At 51.7% G+C, this 16,977-nt stretch overlaps 1 protein-coding gene across 21 annotated transcripts in view; it reads left to right on the forward strand.

Annotated features, from left to right (window-relative positions):
• The window catches only part of CACNA1C (calcium voltage-gated channel subunit alpha1 C), a 722,361-nt gene that overhangs the window by 137,049 nt on the left and 568,335 nt on the right, over positions 1-16,977 (forward strand). For all 21 annotated transcript variants that reach the window (XM_081059047.1, XM_081059052.1, XM_081059050.1 and 18 more), the window contains 2 exons: positions 8,834-9,155; positions 13,590-13,695. In XM_081059047.1, the coding sequence (XP_080915173.1) occupies positions 8,834-9,155; positions 13,590-13,695 (428 nt within the window). The remainder of the gene's footprint in view (positions 1-8,833; positions 9,156-13,589; positions 13,696-16,977) is intronic.

Here is a 16,977-nt window from a genome sequence, read left to right on the forward strand (position 1 = left end):
CTTATTTTACTGTAATATAAGACCCGGTCTTATATAATGTAATACAATGCAATACAGTACAGTACAGTACAATACAATACAAGACTGGATCTTAATTTTTGCTCCAAAAGACGCATTAGCGCTGATGGTTCGGATAGGTCTCATTTTTGGGGAAACAGGGTATGTTTTCCTACCAGTAAAATGGGGCCAAAGCAGCAAAACCCTCAGTGTCATGGGGCCGGAATTTTAAGTAATTAATATGCTGGGAAAAACATCATAGGACAATTGCATTTTGAGATACTCACTCATTCATTCACTCAACACATTTTTATTGTGCACACACCATACTCCAGGCTGTTTGGGGCTCTGGGGAATATGGCTGTGAACCAAACAGACTAAGGTGCCTGCTTTGGGGGGCTTCCTTTCTGATGGGGGGAGAGAAACAAAGATTCACTTAACATATGGTAATAAACACACTGAGCATATGACAAATATACTGATCTAAAAGAATCGAATAATGTTATCTCTGTAAACTTCCGCACAGAAATCTGTGAAGGCTAAATAAAAATTCTGCAGAACTTCCATGCAGCAAATGTGTTTGGAACAGCTACTGACAACCATTCTGCTAGGGTTTCTGAGGCTGCAAAGCTGGGTCCTGCTGTGAGGGAGCCTGTGAATCACTGGCAGAACAAGAGAAAGGCCCAAATATCAGAGTGCAGCTCCTTTCGGCACTCACGAGCTGAAGCAGAGGAGCGGATGAGCGGTGTTTGGGTCCCATCAGTGCCGTGCAGGGCCCTGAGACACTCTTCCCTGCTTTCCACACCCTCTGCCTGTCCCGAGACACCAGCAAATGGATTTCCCGTTTTTCTAGCTGAACACCTGACCTCACTCAGGTCTGGATCTACGTTTTCCACTATAAAGCCTACTCTTCAGTTACACTTAAAAAGCTGAGATCCTCACTTTCGAGAAACTGGAAATGATCCCCAACGAGGCCCTGTAATTTAGGTTTGCAGTCATCAGCTGGTAGTGATAGTTCAAAGAGCAAGAGACTGAGATTTCCCTCCTCTCCCTGCTTGAAAATAAATGAAAGCAGTATTATTATTTCAAGTTACTGTCTTTGGTTGGAAAGTACTGTTTAGCTGTTTGTATCTATTTGTTTGTTTTCTGCCTGCTTTTCTCCTTCCTGCTCTCTGATCTCAGTATGACCTGATTACCCTGCAGGAAGTGGCTTTATGAGGAGGGTCTTCTATCCAAGGTAACACTGGCTCCAGTCCTCTGCAGATGGAGGCTAGTTTATTCCAGTGGGAGTCTGTCCAGCATTCCTTTCCCCCTTTTCCTTCCTTTAGACCAGCTAGCTGCCCTGTGAAGAACAGAAACAGGGTTCAGTGTGCTGGCTCCCTAGGAGGTGTGAGCACCAGTAGTTTTACCATTGTCCCAGTTGGCTTGGGCTTCTGTAATGCTCCAGGTTCTCTGCCTTGGCCCTGCTGCTCACAGACAGGTGGGTGTAGACTAGATAAGAAACAGTTTTATTTAAGGCAGTGCCGATCGATTGAGTCGGGGAGATGGCCACAGATGTCCTTCGTCCTACACGGTCTCCCTGTTTTGGAGCAGATTTGTCTACGATGGTCATGGCCTGTTCTGAGCAGCCCCGTCTCTCATGAACTGTGTCTGTAGCAGGGTGAGGGGCAGGACAGCGGGAAGAGTAAGAGAATGCTGTTTGAAAAGAGTGTGAAGATAGCTCAGGTACGAGACAGAGGAAGCGGACGCGCAGCACCAAGGTTGTGACGCCCTGAAGACCCTTTGCATTTTTGCTGGGGTGGGGTGTTACACCCCAGCTGGGATGTCTTGGGATTCGCCTAGGCCCACCGTAGGCTGGGGGGAAATGTCAGCTTCCTCCTCTGCCCATTGGGAAACCAGTTTCTCATTCAAGGGATTAGCTACTGAAAAAATGACTTTTGGTTTCTGTGTTGTTTGTTGGGTCTTAGAATCTTTTATGCTTTGAAACATGTCTTTTTGCTGATCAGAAAATCCACCCACCCAGAAGAATCTGAATCAGTTCTTGATTGCCTTTTTTTTAAAGTTGCTTCGCAAATTAGGATTAAGTGCTCTGTTCGTACGCTTTCCCGTTGCCCACACCTGACTGCTCATCACGCTCTTTCCATTATGGCTTACTCTAATGTAGACCTGTGTTGTCCACTATGGTAGCCACTGCCCCATGTTGCTGTGGAAACGGAAACTAATTGAAATTAAACCAAGTGTAAAATGTAGGTCCTCTGCTGCACTAGCTACCTCTCAAGTGCGTGATGGCCACGATGACTGGTGGCTACCATCTTGGAATCGCAGAACTATAGGACATTTCCATCATTGCACATTGTGGCTGTACACTGTATGTCCCAGTCAAGGTTCAGATCCATAGCAGTCACCGCTGTAGCCATTTGAAGATGAAAGATACTTAGTACAGGAATGTCAGGGCTTAGAAAGTCATCGGAACAATTTGGAGCGCAGGCTGTAGGCTGGGCCCCCGGCCCGCTGAGAGGGCGGGGCTCTGGAATAATCGGGAAGCTGGGGAGTCTGGAAGTCACTGTGCCAAGAGCTGGCTCCGGGATCACACCCCTCATCCGGGTTCTGGGGGCCAGGGAGCCACCGCCAGAGCCCTGCCCAAGCTGAAAGAGCAGTGAAGTAGATATTCTGCTCACCCGACCTCCTTTCGGTTCAGTTCTCGAGTTGGCCAACCCCATAGTGACAGCAGGAAGTCCAGTGTAAGGGAGGTTGGAAATTGCCGTTTTTCGTTCTCTAGCCTCTGCAGGATAGGAAGGCACATTCGGAGGAGGTTGGAAGAGCTGCTGAGTTCGTCAGCCCGCCGTCCCTCACGTCTGTCGCAGGCGCTGAGCCAGCCCTGAGTCTCCAGAGGAGCCGCGCTGGGCTGGGGTGAATGGGCCACAGGTTACCTTCTAAGACCAGGACATAGTATCTTCCAGGTTGGGTTTCCTAGCAGTCTTTGTAATGCACTGGATAGGGGAGGTTAATAACTTCCTTCTTTCTATTTGGCCTTTAATGGGCAGAAAAAGCATAGTTTCTGTTTCAGGTTGGCTGCTACAGCCGTTCAGGGAATGTAGGCCCCTTGCCACTACAATGAGATGACAGACAGCAGAAGCCAAGTGGACCTCTGCAGAGATCTGGGGTGACGCCCTGGCTTGAGTGAAAGGATTTCCTTTGCACTGTAGAGATTGCTGAGTGAGAGGACGTTCAGGACGGTAGGAGAGATGCATGTACAGTTCTCTCCTTTCCAGGAATAAACTGCTGTTTCTTGCTCTTCGTAAGTCAGTCTTGGTGGTTGTTGTGTGTACAAAGGCTGGTCATCAGTGGTGGCCTTTGTGCATGGCTGAAGGTATGAAGACTGAAGAGGGAGGCCTGCAGCCCCAAACCTTTTTCCACACAGGTGGCTAACTGGAGATCCCATCATGGTGCTGGGGGTTGGCCTCTCTATGCAAGGTTAGTATGGAGGCAGGGGAATGGGGACACACTGGTGGCCAGTGTCTGAGCTCTGCTTCTTTAGATTGGGAAATCAGGGTTGGGGTTTGGAAGAGGAATTATTTAAGCCCAAACCTGAAGCATGAGAAGGAACCACCAAGCAAAGGGCAGAGGGAACAACATACTGAGTATGTGCAAAGGTCCTGTGGCAGACAGGAACTGAGCATGTCTGAAGGGTGAAGTGTGAAGCCAGTATGTCAGGAGTGCGCTGGATCAGGCCAAGAACAATGAGATGAGGTCAGAGAAGTGGGCCAGCGCTTCATCAATCACACAGAGTCTGGGTTTTGAAGAGATTTAACTAGGAGAACGACAGCACCTGATTTATGATTTTTATTTCTAAAAGGTCACTCTGGCTGCCACATGGAGATTGGTTTGGGGATAGGACAGAGAAGTGGAAGAAATGTCAGGGGGCTACTGTCACAATCTGGACAAGAAATGGATGGTGGCCTGTACGAAAGAGGTGGCCTGGGAGATGCAAGTCTTTGCTCACAACCTCTGCCCTCAGAAATGCCCCCCACTGCCACATCTACCATGTAAGCAGGAGAGCCCACTCTTTAGGGCACAAAAGGGCTGAGTCCCACAGCACTGCTGAAGCTTAGCTGTTGTCCATCTTCACCTTTATCATGACGTCATCATCCACAAAGTCGGTAGCAGCTGGCAAACAGCTTCTGGGCTGTGGCCCTGGATCTGGTGCATGGATGGAGATGGATTAAAGGGGAAAAAATCAACCTTTTCATCACTGAGCTCTTTCTAGGTCCCTGGTACCCCATCTCACTCACGGGGGTGCCAAGGGAGCATAAGTCCGCCCCTGACTGGGACTCCTCCGTGGACCTCGCAGAGCAGAATACCTGCAGCTGACCACCCGTTCCTGTGGGGTTTTGCCCTTGTCTTGGTCCCTTAGAGAAGCAGCAGCTACTGTGTGCGTGATGAGGGAGCTGCTGCTATCTTCAGGGAAGCTGGGCCATTTGACAAATGGGAGTCATTTGCTTCTGCATGAGGAAGAGATCACGGCTCTGGGGACCCACCTGTTTGGGGGCCTGATCTGCTGAGCTGCTGTGCTGGGGCTCCTTCAGGGGTGAGAGCAGCCGTGGAGACAGTCCAGTAAGGCAGGAGCCAGAGCAGATTTAAACGGTGGCATCTTTTCAGCTGGCAGCCAGGAGACAGAGCTTTGAATCAGCTTTATAATTTGAAAATTGGTTTCTTTGCATTGGGTGGTTATTTCGTGCTAACAAAAGCCATCAGGCACACAATGCTGCTTGCCTTTCCTCCATGGCACTGCTCTGGATTCAAAGGCGTTGAGCCTGAGATTAGAGGTTTTCCATTCCGGGGATTCTTGGAGAATTGTGCCCCCTTGGCTTGGGGGACCTGGGGTGCTCATAGAGCTGGGGTCTGGGTGAAGGAAATTGCTTGGAGAAGGGTAGGCCCACTGGCGCCTGGAGCACAGCCCCTCAGAGGAGCCCTGAGGGGCCATGCCAGTCTCACCTGTGTGGTTCTGTGTGACGGTGCTCTTCGCCATGTCACAGGCCACAGCAATGCTCAGAGCTGCCAGGACCAAAATACTGAAGGCTGTTTTCTTGTCCTCTGGCTGGGGATAGGTTGACATTCTGTTTTTCCCCACGGGCTTCTTCGTATGTGCTTTCTCCAGATGGTGTGCTCCAGAGAGGTCCTGTGCTCTGGGAACGGTTCACATGAGAATAAGGTCACCAGTGTGGCGGGGCCCAGAAGGCAGCCTCCCAGGATGTGGCATTTCGAACCCCCCGGGTCCACCCCCCACAGCCTGTGCAGCGTGATGCTCTTGCCTTGTCCGCGAGTATTGCCCAAACACTCCTTGGTGTTGCAACTGGCAAGGGGTGTGAAGGACGGGGGTTAAGACAATGCTGGGGGGTGAGTACAAAGATTAGAGTGTGAAGACATGCGGGAAGTTGTGAGGTATTGAGGGCTTGTGGTGAGGAAAGCGTTGGGGTCTGGAAAGGCTGATGCTGGGGATATGGCTGCATTTATGTATGTGAGGGAAGAGGAAAGTTAGTTCAGGAAGAAAATAGAGTCTCTTAAGCATTGTCAGTGCCAAACAGGTAGTCCAGGAAGGAAAAACGGACTGCAGATTGAACAGACTGAATTAGAGGACCAGCCTTCCCTGGTGAAGCTAGTGAGACGAGAGGTGAGGCCACTTTAGACTCAGTCACTCCAAGCAGCAGATGGGAACAGGGACACCTCTCACTTTAATCCGTCCCCGAGGTGCTCAGGGTTACTGAGGGGCTGTTTGGGTAGTGGACGTGGTCCCGCAAGGATCATGTCCAGTGTAAAGGGTGTTCTGGGGGTCAGAAATGCAGCCTTTCCAACCTCAAGGCCCATGAACCAGTGGAGGTGCATGTGCTTAGCTTGTGGCCACGTATGTGAGCGTGCACGTGTGTGCACACGTGGCATGTGTGTGTGTGAGGTCTGAGCAGGCGGGGTAGTCTTGCCTCGCTGTGAGCCCTGTACTTGCTGCAGAAACTTTCCATTGTCTCACTTGGCGACCTTTAATGACTCACACACCTTTGTTTTCTTATGTGTTAAATGGAGATACTCGTGCTGCCTGGTTATTAAAGCAGCTCTGATGCTTCAGGTGCCTTGATTAATTTAAATCCTCTCTTCCAATTTGTTCCTCTGGGGTCTTATAAGGAAGGTGAGGGTCCAACTTACTGGGGTCTTAGCATCCACAGTGAGTGCAGTGGCGAGGTATGTGAGAGACGAGACGTCTGCCAGGAGTGTTGGGGTCTCTGTGATCCTGACATTCTGGTTAATATACTCTACCCCTGGGCTGCGGCAGCTGCGTGGAGCGCCCGGGGCAGGGGAGAGGAGGTGGGAGAAGGGAGTATATGGTGAGAAGGGACTCAGTGTCACATTCAGAATGTAGCCAAGGATTGAATATGGCAAAGAGGCAGTTTTCCGGCCCTAGGGCGTGGGGGTGGGGCGCCAACGCTGCAGGGGCCAGATGGCAGTAGTGCAGGAGGCAATGTCCAGGGAGAGGAAGGCAGTAGAGCAGCTGGTAAAGAAGACCTGATGTGCTCATCTTGGTGTCATAAGGGTGGTAAATACGTGGCATCTGTGATACCCTTCCCTATCGTTGTTGCCATGCAGACATCACTAATCCATCATGATATGCTTTCCTGTCACACTCAGAAAAGTCTCAGAATCCTTTAGGTACAGCATTTTGGACAGTGATGCCAGTCGGTTGGCACAAGAGTGGAAAATTGTCTTCTGCCACTGGTGTGATGATAAAAGGACATAGACTTTGGAATCTGGCAGAGATGACACTCCTGCCAGGTACAAGCTTTGTGGCACTGAGCAAGCATATTAGTCAGGTTTTTTTTGGTTGCCAGGGACAGAAACCCAATTCAAATTAGCTTAAGCTAAGTTAGTTAAGTACTGAAACCAGAAAGCTCAGGGGCAGGCTCGCGTCAGACGTGGCTGGATGCAGGAGTCCCGTGAGCTCGTTGGAGTCTATCTGTGGGACAGGTGCTCTCTGGGTGAGAATGTCCTGACTGGCTCATCTCTGAACTGGTCTGGGAGAGACAAGTCTGATGGTGGGGGTGATAGGGTCCAGAAAGCAGGTCACACTGGGAGAAAAGTTATCTTAAAGTCAGATGTAGAAGGATGAGCTGCAGATAAGAGCTGAGGAGCGCTGGCTGGGAGGGTGCCAATTGTTCATCTGACTCCTGGTGAGCTGCAGTGAGGAGAGGTGAGGGGTTCTGCCAGGTGCTGCTTCTGGGCTTAGCAGCTTCCCTGGAAGGACCTTGTGCAACTGAGCAGAGCAGAGGGGCATTGTGTGGGGACTTGGAAGTGACGTACATGGAGCTGCCTGCCTGCCCCCACACAGGCTCCCAGGCCATTGACATGGCGTCCAGACGCCAGGCTCTCTGCCCACAGCAGTGCCCCATTCTTTGTGGCTTTTCTTGATCCTGCTACACCTGGTTAGTTGACAGATCTCAAGGTCACGCTTCTGTTCAGGGGCATGCAGGTTTGGGCCCAGGCTGAGCTGACGACTTAGGAAGCCTTATAGGATTCCGGGGGGGGGGCATCTGACCCACCAGGCTGAGGTGTGTTCCCTGAGTTGTCATCAAACCAGGGCACTGCAGATGCCCCTCTTCTGGATTTTACTGGTTCTTACTGAGGTCTCCTTCCTGACAATGTCCGTCTTTTCCCCTCTACCCACCCCCCCGTCAACCCTGTCACATATCGTTCCCTTTCCCACATAGAAAGTCACCCCAAACAGTGGCTCCCAGTAGCAAGCATCGCTGTCTCCCACAGTTTCTGTGGGTCAGGAACTCAGGAAGGGCTCGGCTGGGTGGTTCTGGCTCGGGCGCTCTCCTGAGATTGTAGTCAGGGGGGCCGGCTGGGCTTGCTCACAGCACGGCAGCCACAGGCAGTCAGGCTGCCTCACGGGGGGGCTGGCGTCCCTCAGGGCCAGTGTCAGGGAGCCCGGTGGGTGCAACATCTCTTACTTGGAAGTCATATGATGTCACTTCTGCTGGACTTTATTGGTCAAAATGGTCACCAAAGGCCAACCCCTTTTTAGGAGGAATGGGTCTAGATGCTATTGCTCAATGGCAAGAGGCTGTCACAAGGTTTGGCGATGTGACTGAAAACCATCGCAGTCCCTTTCCCCCGCCTGTTAAACCACCGCTGAATGCCCTAATGGGTTTGAGGTACCTGGATGTAACCTTACTTTGCCCAACCCCCTTATTTCATTATACTTTTAGTTTTTGGAACTCAGGTGCAGAGATTTGAGTGAATTATACTCTTCGACTCATGTGCGTTTGTCGTCATTGGTTGATACAATGGCTCTCTTGTTCACTTTGTTCATTCATTCATTCCTTATTCCTTTTTATCCCCATGGCCTACTCCCATTTTCCTCCACACCTTCTTCAAACAGCCATTCCATTCTCTTTAATTGATACCATTTTATTTATGTGTGTTCTTATATAAATGTATTTTAATTTACATATATTGCATTGTGTATTTATCTTGTTCTATAACCTCCCTTTCTCACTAGCACCAGTGTTCTGAGGTCCATACCTATTGTAATGCACACATCTCATGTCTGCCCAAAATGAGGCAACGAGACTAGCGGGGGAGAGTGACATATCAACGTCACACAGCTGAAGTAGGACAAGAACAGATTTCCCAATTCTTTTTTTTTCTCAGCATCACACACCACGGTTTTCATGGGCCACCTCCAGGCTCAAACTGCAATAGTTTGAAATAAGTTGTTTAAGCCGTTGTGAGTCTGGGATCCAGAGCTCTCCTGGTGATGGTTGTCCTCTGTCCTGTTCTCCTGCAGGTTCCAGCTATGGGAGCCCACGCCCAGCTCACGCCAACATGAATGCCAATGCGGCAGCAGGACTTGCCCCCGAGCACATCCCCACCCCGGGGGCGGCCTTGTCCTGGCAGGCAGCCATCGATGCGGCCCGGCAGGCCAAGCTGATGGGCAGCGCTGGCAACGCCACCATCTCCACCGTCAGCTCCACACAGCGGAAGCGGCAGCAGTATGGGAAACCTAAGAAGCAGGGCAGCACGACCGCCACGCGCCCGCCTCGCGCCCTGCTCTGCCTGACGCTCAAGAACCCCATCCGGAGGGCCTGCATAAGCATTGTGGAATGGAAGTATCCTTTGTGCCCAGGCGGGGCAGGGTGCCCTGACAGCCGGGCCCCTGGGGCCTGCTAGCCAGTTGTTGTGCCTACTGAGCCTATAAAGTGGTTCCCAGACCTACTGTGTGCAGAGCACAAGGCAGAGCTCTAGGTCCTACCTCAGAGTAGAATTGGAATCTCTGGGGGTAGGGCCTGGGGAGCTTCTTGTATAACAAGCTCCTCAGGTGTTTGTTTCTTTCTCTTTTTTCCATATAATAAGCAACATTTGAGAACATGAGCCTAAGAGGTTCTGAAGTATCTCTTAACCTCGCTGACTTTGCCCAGAGACCCGCAGGTGTGTTGGGTTAATCGTGGTTTCGTGCTGCTACTCCAGAACCTTCCTTTCTTCCCACGTCGTGGCGTTCCCTCTCTCTAGGCGGAGGAGCCCAGCAGGTGCCATAGGGCGGAGGTCAGTGACTCCAGTCTTGGTTCCAGGCCTAGGATCAGTGCTTCTCATTCTGGGCTGCGCATTCACAGCACCTGGAAAGCTGTCACAAAGTAGGGGCCCAAGCTCCACCCACACACATTTTAAAGCTCTCGGGGTGATTCTAATGTGCAGCCAAAGTGGAGAACACTGGCCTGCCATATTCACATAGGTCCACTTTGTGTGGAAACCGGTGAGTGGGACCTTGGGAGAAAAGTGTTTGAAAGGTCGGGCTCTCACTACGGAATCCAGGCCGCTTCACATTATGGGAATTGTGGGTGATGGAGACGGACAGGGTCTTGGAGATCAGTAGGTCCGCCTCGGACTTTCCCGAGTGAGGGCGTGAAGCCCCTCAGGAGTGACTCCCGGGTCATGCGGTGACAGACAGTACTAGAACCCTGCTGCTGAGTGCTGGGCCTGTTTATAATGAGAGTTCCTTCCGGCAGGGCTGCCGTGGCTCCCACGGTTTGGGATCGGAGTGGCAGGTTTCATCTGTGAATGTCTCCAGAAAGAATTCAAAGTCTTGGGTCGTGGTTGAAAGGTTATGAGATGACTTGGGGAGACAAGGAAGTTTCTGTTCTGCAAGAACTGTTAGTGCTGTAAATGTGTGAACAGCTCAGCTCAGAAGGAACTACAAGAGGACGCAGTTCAAGTGGAGTGTCTGCTCTGACCCCTGTCAGTCTGCCCGAGTGGCCAGTGTGCTTCCAGTTCCCAGGCGCGTCCGTGGAGGCTCCGCTTTGGGCCCCCTGGCAGGCTGCTCTCACAGCTGCTCACTCAGAATCATGGAGCTGGGAAGCTGGGGGCCCTGCATGTCAGGCTCCCCCAGAGAGGAGGGCATGGAGGCCTGGGGAAGTGTAGAACCTGCCAGAATCACACAGCTGGCAACTGACAGAATAGAGTTCCAAAGACAGGTTCCTCAAACCCCAGATCACTTCCCACACCCCATGCACCCATGGCATAGAAGAGAGCTACTAGGGTAGACAAGCAGCGGACGCAGTGGGACCTCAACAGCCACCCTATTGTGGCCCTGCCACCTGTGTTCTGACAGGTCCTGGGCCACCCAACCCCCAGAGTTTCTGTTCGTCATCTCCAACAGAGTAACCACGGTTACCTCCCAAAGTATTAGTAAGGGCTGTGCAGTCCCACGTGTGTAGAAGCACGCAGAAAGCTACCTCAGGAGAGTGGTCAGTGAGTGCTCGTTAACGTTGAGTCTGCTCTTCCCTCCTGGGATGGATGGCTCCCTGACGAGGAGTCCTGAGTGCAGAGTGAAGTGCCGGGCGACATACAAAACCTAGGAAGAAGGGAAGAGGGGGGAGGTGACAGTAGTACCCAGGGCAGGTGGAGGAAGAGTGGAAGGCTGGGGGCTTCCTAATGGAAGTGTGGGAGGTGCTGTCCAAAGAGACGGGTCAGGCCCACGAGGCCACATGAAGGCAGCTACCCAGGATGCCAGCTGTGGGCCTCAGCGACCTCACTGCATCCCCATACTTAGGCAGAGGGGTACTGCAGCCACCCTCCCTACAGGAGAGGAAGCAGACCCAGCCTCGGCAGTGCCGCGTGGGTGCCATTTCCAGGCTGCCTTTGAAGGGGAGCAGACGGGTGAGGATGGTCTGGTGTGCCAGCCAGTCAGTCTCTTGAAAGAGTGGAATCTGACACTGTCATTAGGGAGAGAAGGCAGTTTTAACAAATGAGCTGGTTGTCCTTGGGTGACACAGAATGCTTCCAGAGCTTACTGGTCCTCCTTTGCTTTGTTGCTGGTGGCTTTTTGTATCTGCCTGATTGGTTTCTTTACTCGTTACCTCCCCCAGCACTAGCCAGTACTTTTAGGAGGGGAGGGCATAGAACTGACGGTGTGTGAAACACCCCAAGGGTAGCAGCACCGCTTTGGTGGAGGGACCATGCTGACATCTGAGGACTAGATGTGTGGGGTCTGGCTCCATAGAATTAATGTGCCCTTGCCTTGGTGGGGGACATGGGGGCCAGATGATGAGAACAAAAGTGCCCAGTGTTTGGGCTGAATGTCACTTTCCTAAGCAGATGGAGAAAGGGTGAGGAGGGAAGAAGGACCTGGTAGGAGGCCTAAGAGAGCTAACTTCCTAAAAATGCTTCAGGATATTTCCAGGATTCACAGGTCAGCGTCCAGTTGTCCTTACAATCCGATCCTGCAGCCAGGCTTTCTGGATTTGAATGCCATCCTTCCGTGATCTCTGTGACCTTGGACAAGTTGACATTTAGCCTTTCATTTCATTTAGAAATGGGCATAAGAATTGCACATTCCACTTAGGGTAGGTATTTGTGTGGAGCAGTTAGAACAGAGCTTGGCACAGAGGAAGCTCTCAGAGTAACTATGCCCTTCCTGTGACCTTCACCATCGTCGTCCTCCTCATCACCTATACTGTGGCCAGCTCAAGGGGCAGCAGGCATGTTGGAAAAAATGAGTCAGGAGGTCTGGTTCTGGTCCGGGCTCTGCTGCTGGCCAACTTGGGATCTGGGAGTGGTGGTTTTATTTTCTGTCTGTCAAGCTGGGAAGCTGGACAGGTTCATTGCATGCTCTGTTCTTGATACCAAGGCTCACACAGAAAATGGCAGCCTTCACGAGGCATGCTGGGTAAATGGACCCTCACCTACACCCCAGGGGCCAAGGGCGGTCAGTCGCCTGCACAGTGGCTGGGAAGCCTGGACTTCATCATCACTGGCCCTTCCAGGCCCAGGGTTGCCCTGTTAACAGACAGAGGCCATACATGGCAGGGGAATGAGCACTGGACCCAGAGGCCAGGGAATCCGGGTTCTAGTCCTGGCTGGTCAGGACCTGCTGTGGGGTCTTGGGAAAGTTTCTTAGGCTCTCTGGGCCTCAGAGGTTTGAACTAGCTGATCTCTAGGTCTCTTCCTGCTTCAAGATTTGTCAACTTGGTGAGTACAGGTTTCATGTGCTGGCAGATGAAGCTGGTTCCTTCTCCAGGAATTTCCGTCCTCTTCCTCTTCCTCCTGTCAAGTTCCATGGACTAGTCTGGAAACTTAGCAGTGTCAGGGGTGGGGGACGGGGCTGGAAGAGTAGACATGGGGCACTTCCTCTGAGGCTTCCCCGTCTTGGCCTTCAATTGTGGGTGCAGGGCGGAAGGGGTAGTATCACAGTAGCTCATTTTCCTGCTGAGAATGTGTCCGGCCCTGATATTTTGATAAAGAAATCCAAGCCCAGAAACTTCCTTGAGCACACTGCTGCTGGTGAGTGGGCCGTGGCTGGTCCCGCTGCATCCCGACATGCACCGAGGGAGGGAAAATGGAGTGGACCTAGAGTGTAAGTCTGCTCACGGAGGCCAGGGCCCCCACAGCCCTGTGGGCTTCTAGCTGGAGCTGCACCTTAAAGCACAGGTGGCTGCCCCAGCCTGAATGCACAGTACGTGTGCCACACTCTTGGGTTCCTGAGCTCCTGGCCCTCTCCAAGTTCTCTGGAAGCTGTCAGAGAATAAGGGAGAAGAAACAACACTCTGAACCTTAAATTAAGGATTAAAACTAAACTCTCCAAATTTCAAATGAAAAATCTGGAAGTCGGGTCTCTGCCTCCGTCCTCCTGTGTCCTGCCCCTCCCATCACAAGCTTGAGTCGTGGTGGCCATGCGTAACCACAGGAAAGGGACTCCTGGGGACGCTGGTCCTGACTGGAGCAGGCCCCGCTCTTTCAGAGCAACCCTGAGGGAAAACGAAGTCCAATGCAATCTAAATAAATAAAAGGAGGGGAAAAAAGTTTTTAGAAATCTGTGTTTACTCTGGCACGCGACTGGCCTCCACTGCTTTTGACATATTAGGAAAAATTTTGGCGGGGACCCATTAGAAGTACTTAAAAAGGCATATGTTTCTTTTCAGAATACAAGCGGCTTGGAATGTATTGTTTAAACAAAATTCTTATGAATCTTTGATTCATTTAAAAACTATATGTATGTTTGTTTCACTTGTGCTTTCTACGGCATTAAGTTCCTTAACCCCCTTCCTCAGACCGTTTGAAATCATTATTTTACTGACTATTTTTGCCAATTGTGTGGCCTTAGCGATCTACATTCCCTTTCCAGAAGATGACTCCAACGCCACCAATTCCAACCTGGTAAGTCCGTCGTCCCGTCTGCGCCGTTCTTACTCCGCAGAGGCTGGGCTTGGGTCACGCGGGTTCCACTTGGAATGTGGAGAGCAGAGATGTGTGTGACGCGTCCTGCAGCAGCACCGCCCAGCTCAGGGCCTCAGGGCTCTTCTGCTCGTATGCAAATCAGCACCTGTCTGATCACAGCCTGTTCTCAGAGTGTTCTAGTTAGGTGGTAGTGAGCTGTGGGGTGTGTGTGTGCGTGCGTGTGCACGTGTGTGTGTGTGTGTGTGTGTGTGTGTGTGTAGTGAGGAGCACGTCCTGTGACTCTGTGAAATGTGCTGCATATGTGTCAGGGCAGGTGTTTGTGGAGCGAGCTTCTATTCTCAGATCATCTGTTGTGTTTAAGGGCCTTTGTTCAGTGGGGGGGCTTGCCCAGGTGACCTGCAGTGTCGTTGCATGATAAATAATTTCTAGGAAGCTTTTAGGAACGTTTGCTTTTGCAGCCAAGATGTACTATTTAGTTGAAAAGGTTTTATTTTCTTGGGAAAGGCAGCTTTCCATTTGGATTGTTGGGAGGCCGGTGCTGGCAGTTTGGGGTTAGAACTTGTCCATGGAAAAAGTGTGGAGAGTGTTTACTTTTGGCTGAGCGTGAAGTCATTACAGCGGCCTTTGCTCCGTCTGGGCATGGGAGGAAAGGAGCTCTGGAATGCAGTTGGCAAACGTGGGGCACTCAGGGATGCCTGTGCTCCAGGCGAGCGGGAAACCCTGTCGCTCTGCTCCCTGCATGGACACCGTCACTGTCCTGCGATTCCCGTCTTTCCCCTGGCGCCGGCACCATCCTCTCATTAGAGGAATTGGACGGTCCGATGGTTTCTAAAAGAAGCAGGAGGGTTACGAAGTTCTCCTTTCTGCTTCTGCCAGCCATTGATGATATCACGGGTGGAATTCTTTTGCTTTTTGACCTTTGACATTTTCTTTGGCCCCTTCTGCAGACACATGTGATGCACACTTTCAACTTCTCTGCCGTTTTCCCAGTTTTTTAATGAGCCCCAGTTCCATGATGGGGGAAGTGTTTGGTGTGAGCCAGGATCTGAGTCTTCTGGCTTGGCTGGGACTACTTGTTGGGGACAGGGTCCAGAGCTGGCCAGCAAGCGCTGAGTGATGACATGGCCGGAGTCGGCAGGCAGAGCACTAGTGGCAGTCCACGTGGCCTTCTGAGGCATGACCGTGTCTCTTAACAGGCAAGAAATCTTCACTGTGTCAAAATAAATACAAGCGAAGCATCTCCCAAATGGCCCTGGAAGGGCAGGCGCTCCTTCCCTCCCTCCGAGACGCTTCTTCTCTGTGTGTCCATTCTCTCCCTTGTTACCATGTTCTTCCTGAAACCCCTGCAGCTTAGTTAGCACTGAATCTGCAACTGGAAAAAAAAACCAAATCAGTCTTTTCCTGAAGCCAATGAAGCTCTGGGTCTACTCTAGGCCAAAGGAGAGGGTAGAGGAGTTTGGTTTTATCTCAGGCTCCAGAGATGGCCCCAGAAAAGCCCCTCACCCCACAGTCCCCAGGCGGATTGGCAGGACCACCCGGGGGGCAGGGAAGAAGCCTGGCCTGGCAGGTCCCTGAGCCCCCAGCCTCTGGAGGTCGAGGGACCAGCGGGAGAGGAGAGCGAGGGGTCACGTTGGATTACTGTTGGATTAGCTGCAGTGAGGTTGCCAGGTACAGAGAGTGCTGGAAGGACAGTGGGTTTTGTCAAAGCCCAGATGGAGGGCGGACGTGTGCTAAGATGAGGCGGTGGGCAGGGCCGCACACACACGACCTGACTGAAAATCGCTGAGTCATGTGTCTACAGTGGGTGAGTTTTATGTGTCAATTACACCGCAGTGAAGCTCGCTCTTTCTTTCTTTTCTTCTTTTTTTTCTTCTTTTTTAAAAAATAACACCAGCCTGCAAGCCTTAGCCTCTCAAGGTCTCTCAGGGCAGGCTTCTGTTGCCTGTTGCTCCTCTAATCCTTCCACAGGAGGGTAGGTAGGTAGGTAGAGGGAGAGAGGTAGTGGGGACAGCCAGTGAACTATGTCAGTGGTATTACTTGAGGAATTTGGGGGTGCAGAAGAAAGTGTGGGAGTTTGAAAGGGGCCTCCAGCTGCTAAGGCACTTTCTACCTCTTTCAAGCCATGGGTGGGCAGTGGCTTAACTAAATTAAGGACTCATGCTCAGGTTTCCTTCATTTTAATCTCTCTCCATCTCTCTCTCTCTCTCTCTCTCTCTCTCTCTCTCTCTCTCTCTCTCTCTCTCTCTCTCTCGATTCTGCTAGCTCTAGCCCTGAATTTCTTTTGGTGGAAGTTCAAATTTAAAAAATTTTACAATTTTAAATTGAAAAATATTTCATTTTTATTTATTTCTTTTTGAGGAAGAGGCTGCGTTTGCCACGTCTGCCAGTTTGATTGTGTTCTCTCCCCAGCTCCTCGTCTCTCTCCCATCCCTGTTTCTGGAATGCAACAGATATGGATCTCAGTTGGCACACTCAGGATGGGAAGAACTGTAACTTGTTTTTGCTGTCCTATAATGGAACTTAATGTTTGATTTGAGACTTCATTTGGGATAAACCTCGTGTCTGTAAATACAGGGCTCTCAGCCCCCTCCTGGAGTCGCAGCTTAGTCCTCGGGGCTTTGTGGGGCCCCTGTATTCTGGGATTCCTGGTGTGGTCAGTCCCCTCTGATCAGATGGCCCTGCCCCATGTAGAAGGGCCTTGGTCTTGGTTCCATGCAGGCGGCGTGGCCTCTTGCTCCCCAGCACAGGCTGTGCCCACTCTAGATGTCTCACACTTCTGGCCTGCAGAATAGGGACAGGGGGAGGTTTCCAGGGCCCTTTCGCAAGGACTCGCCGCAGGGTCTCACTCGCTTGTTTCCTGGCTGATACCCCATGTCCACCATTGTGGGACCTCTGTTTGGGACAGGGTTGCCCAGGGGACGCTTCCTGTGGTCTCCCAGGCTGTTGTGCACGCCCTGACCTACTTTCCTGAGCCCCTGATCTGGGGTCTGAGGCCTGCCCTCTGCGCTTCCACTGTGTCGTACGTCCCTAGGGGCTGTGAAGGCCACCAACGGGATGGGGGGCTGCGGTGACCAAGGACTATTAAAAAACTCCTGAAACCAACCACCAAGCAAAACCCCCCTCAGCTTGTAGATCAGGATACTATTCTGCCCCACGGACATGTGCAGTATGCGGGTTATGGTCTGGGCCCCCCTCCTGCTCTCTGCAGCATCTTATGCCGTCAGCTGACCCTTTGCAATACTCTTACCCCTGGCGTTGGGA

The sequence above is a fragment of the Rhinolophus hipposideros genome, assembly GCF_964194185.1.
Source record: "Rhinolophus hipposideros genome assembly, chromosome: 9".
NCBI lineage: Eukaryota > Metazoa > Chordata > Mammalia > Chiroptera > Rhinolophidae > Rhinolophus > Rhinolophus hipposideros.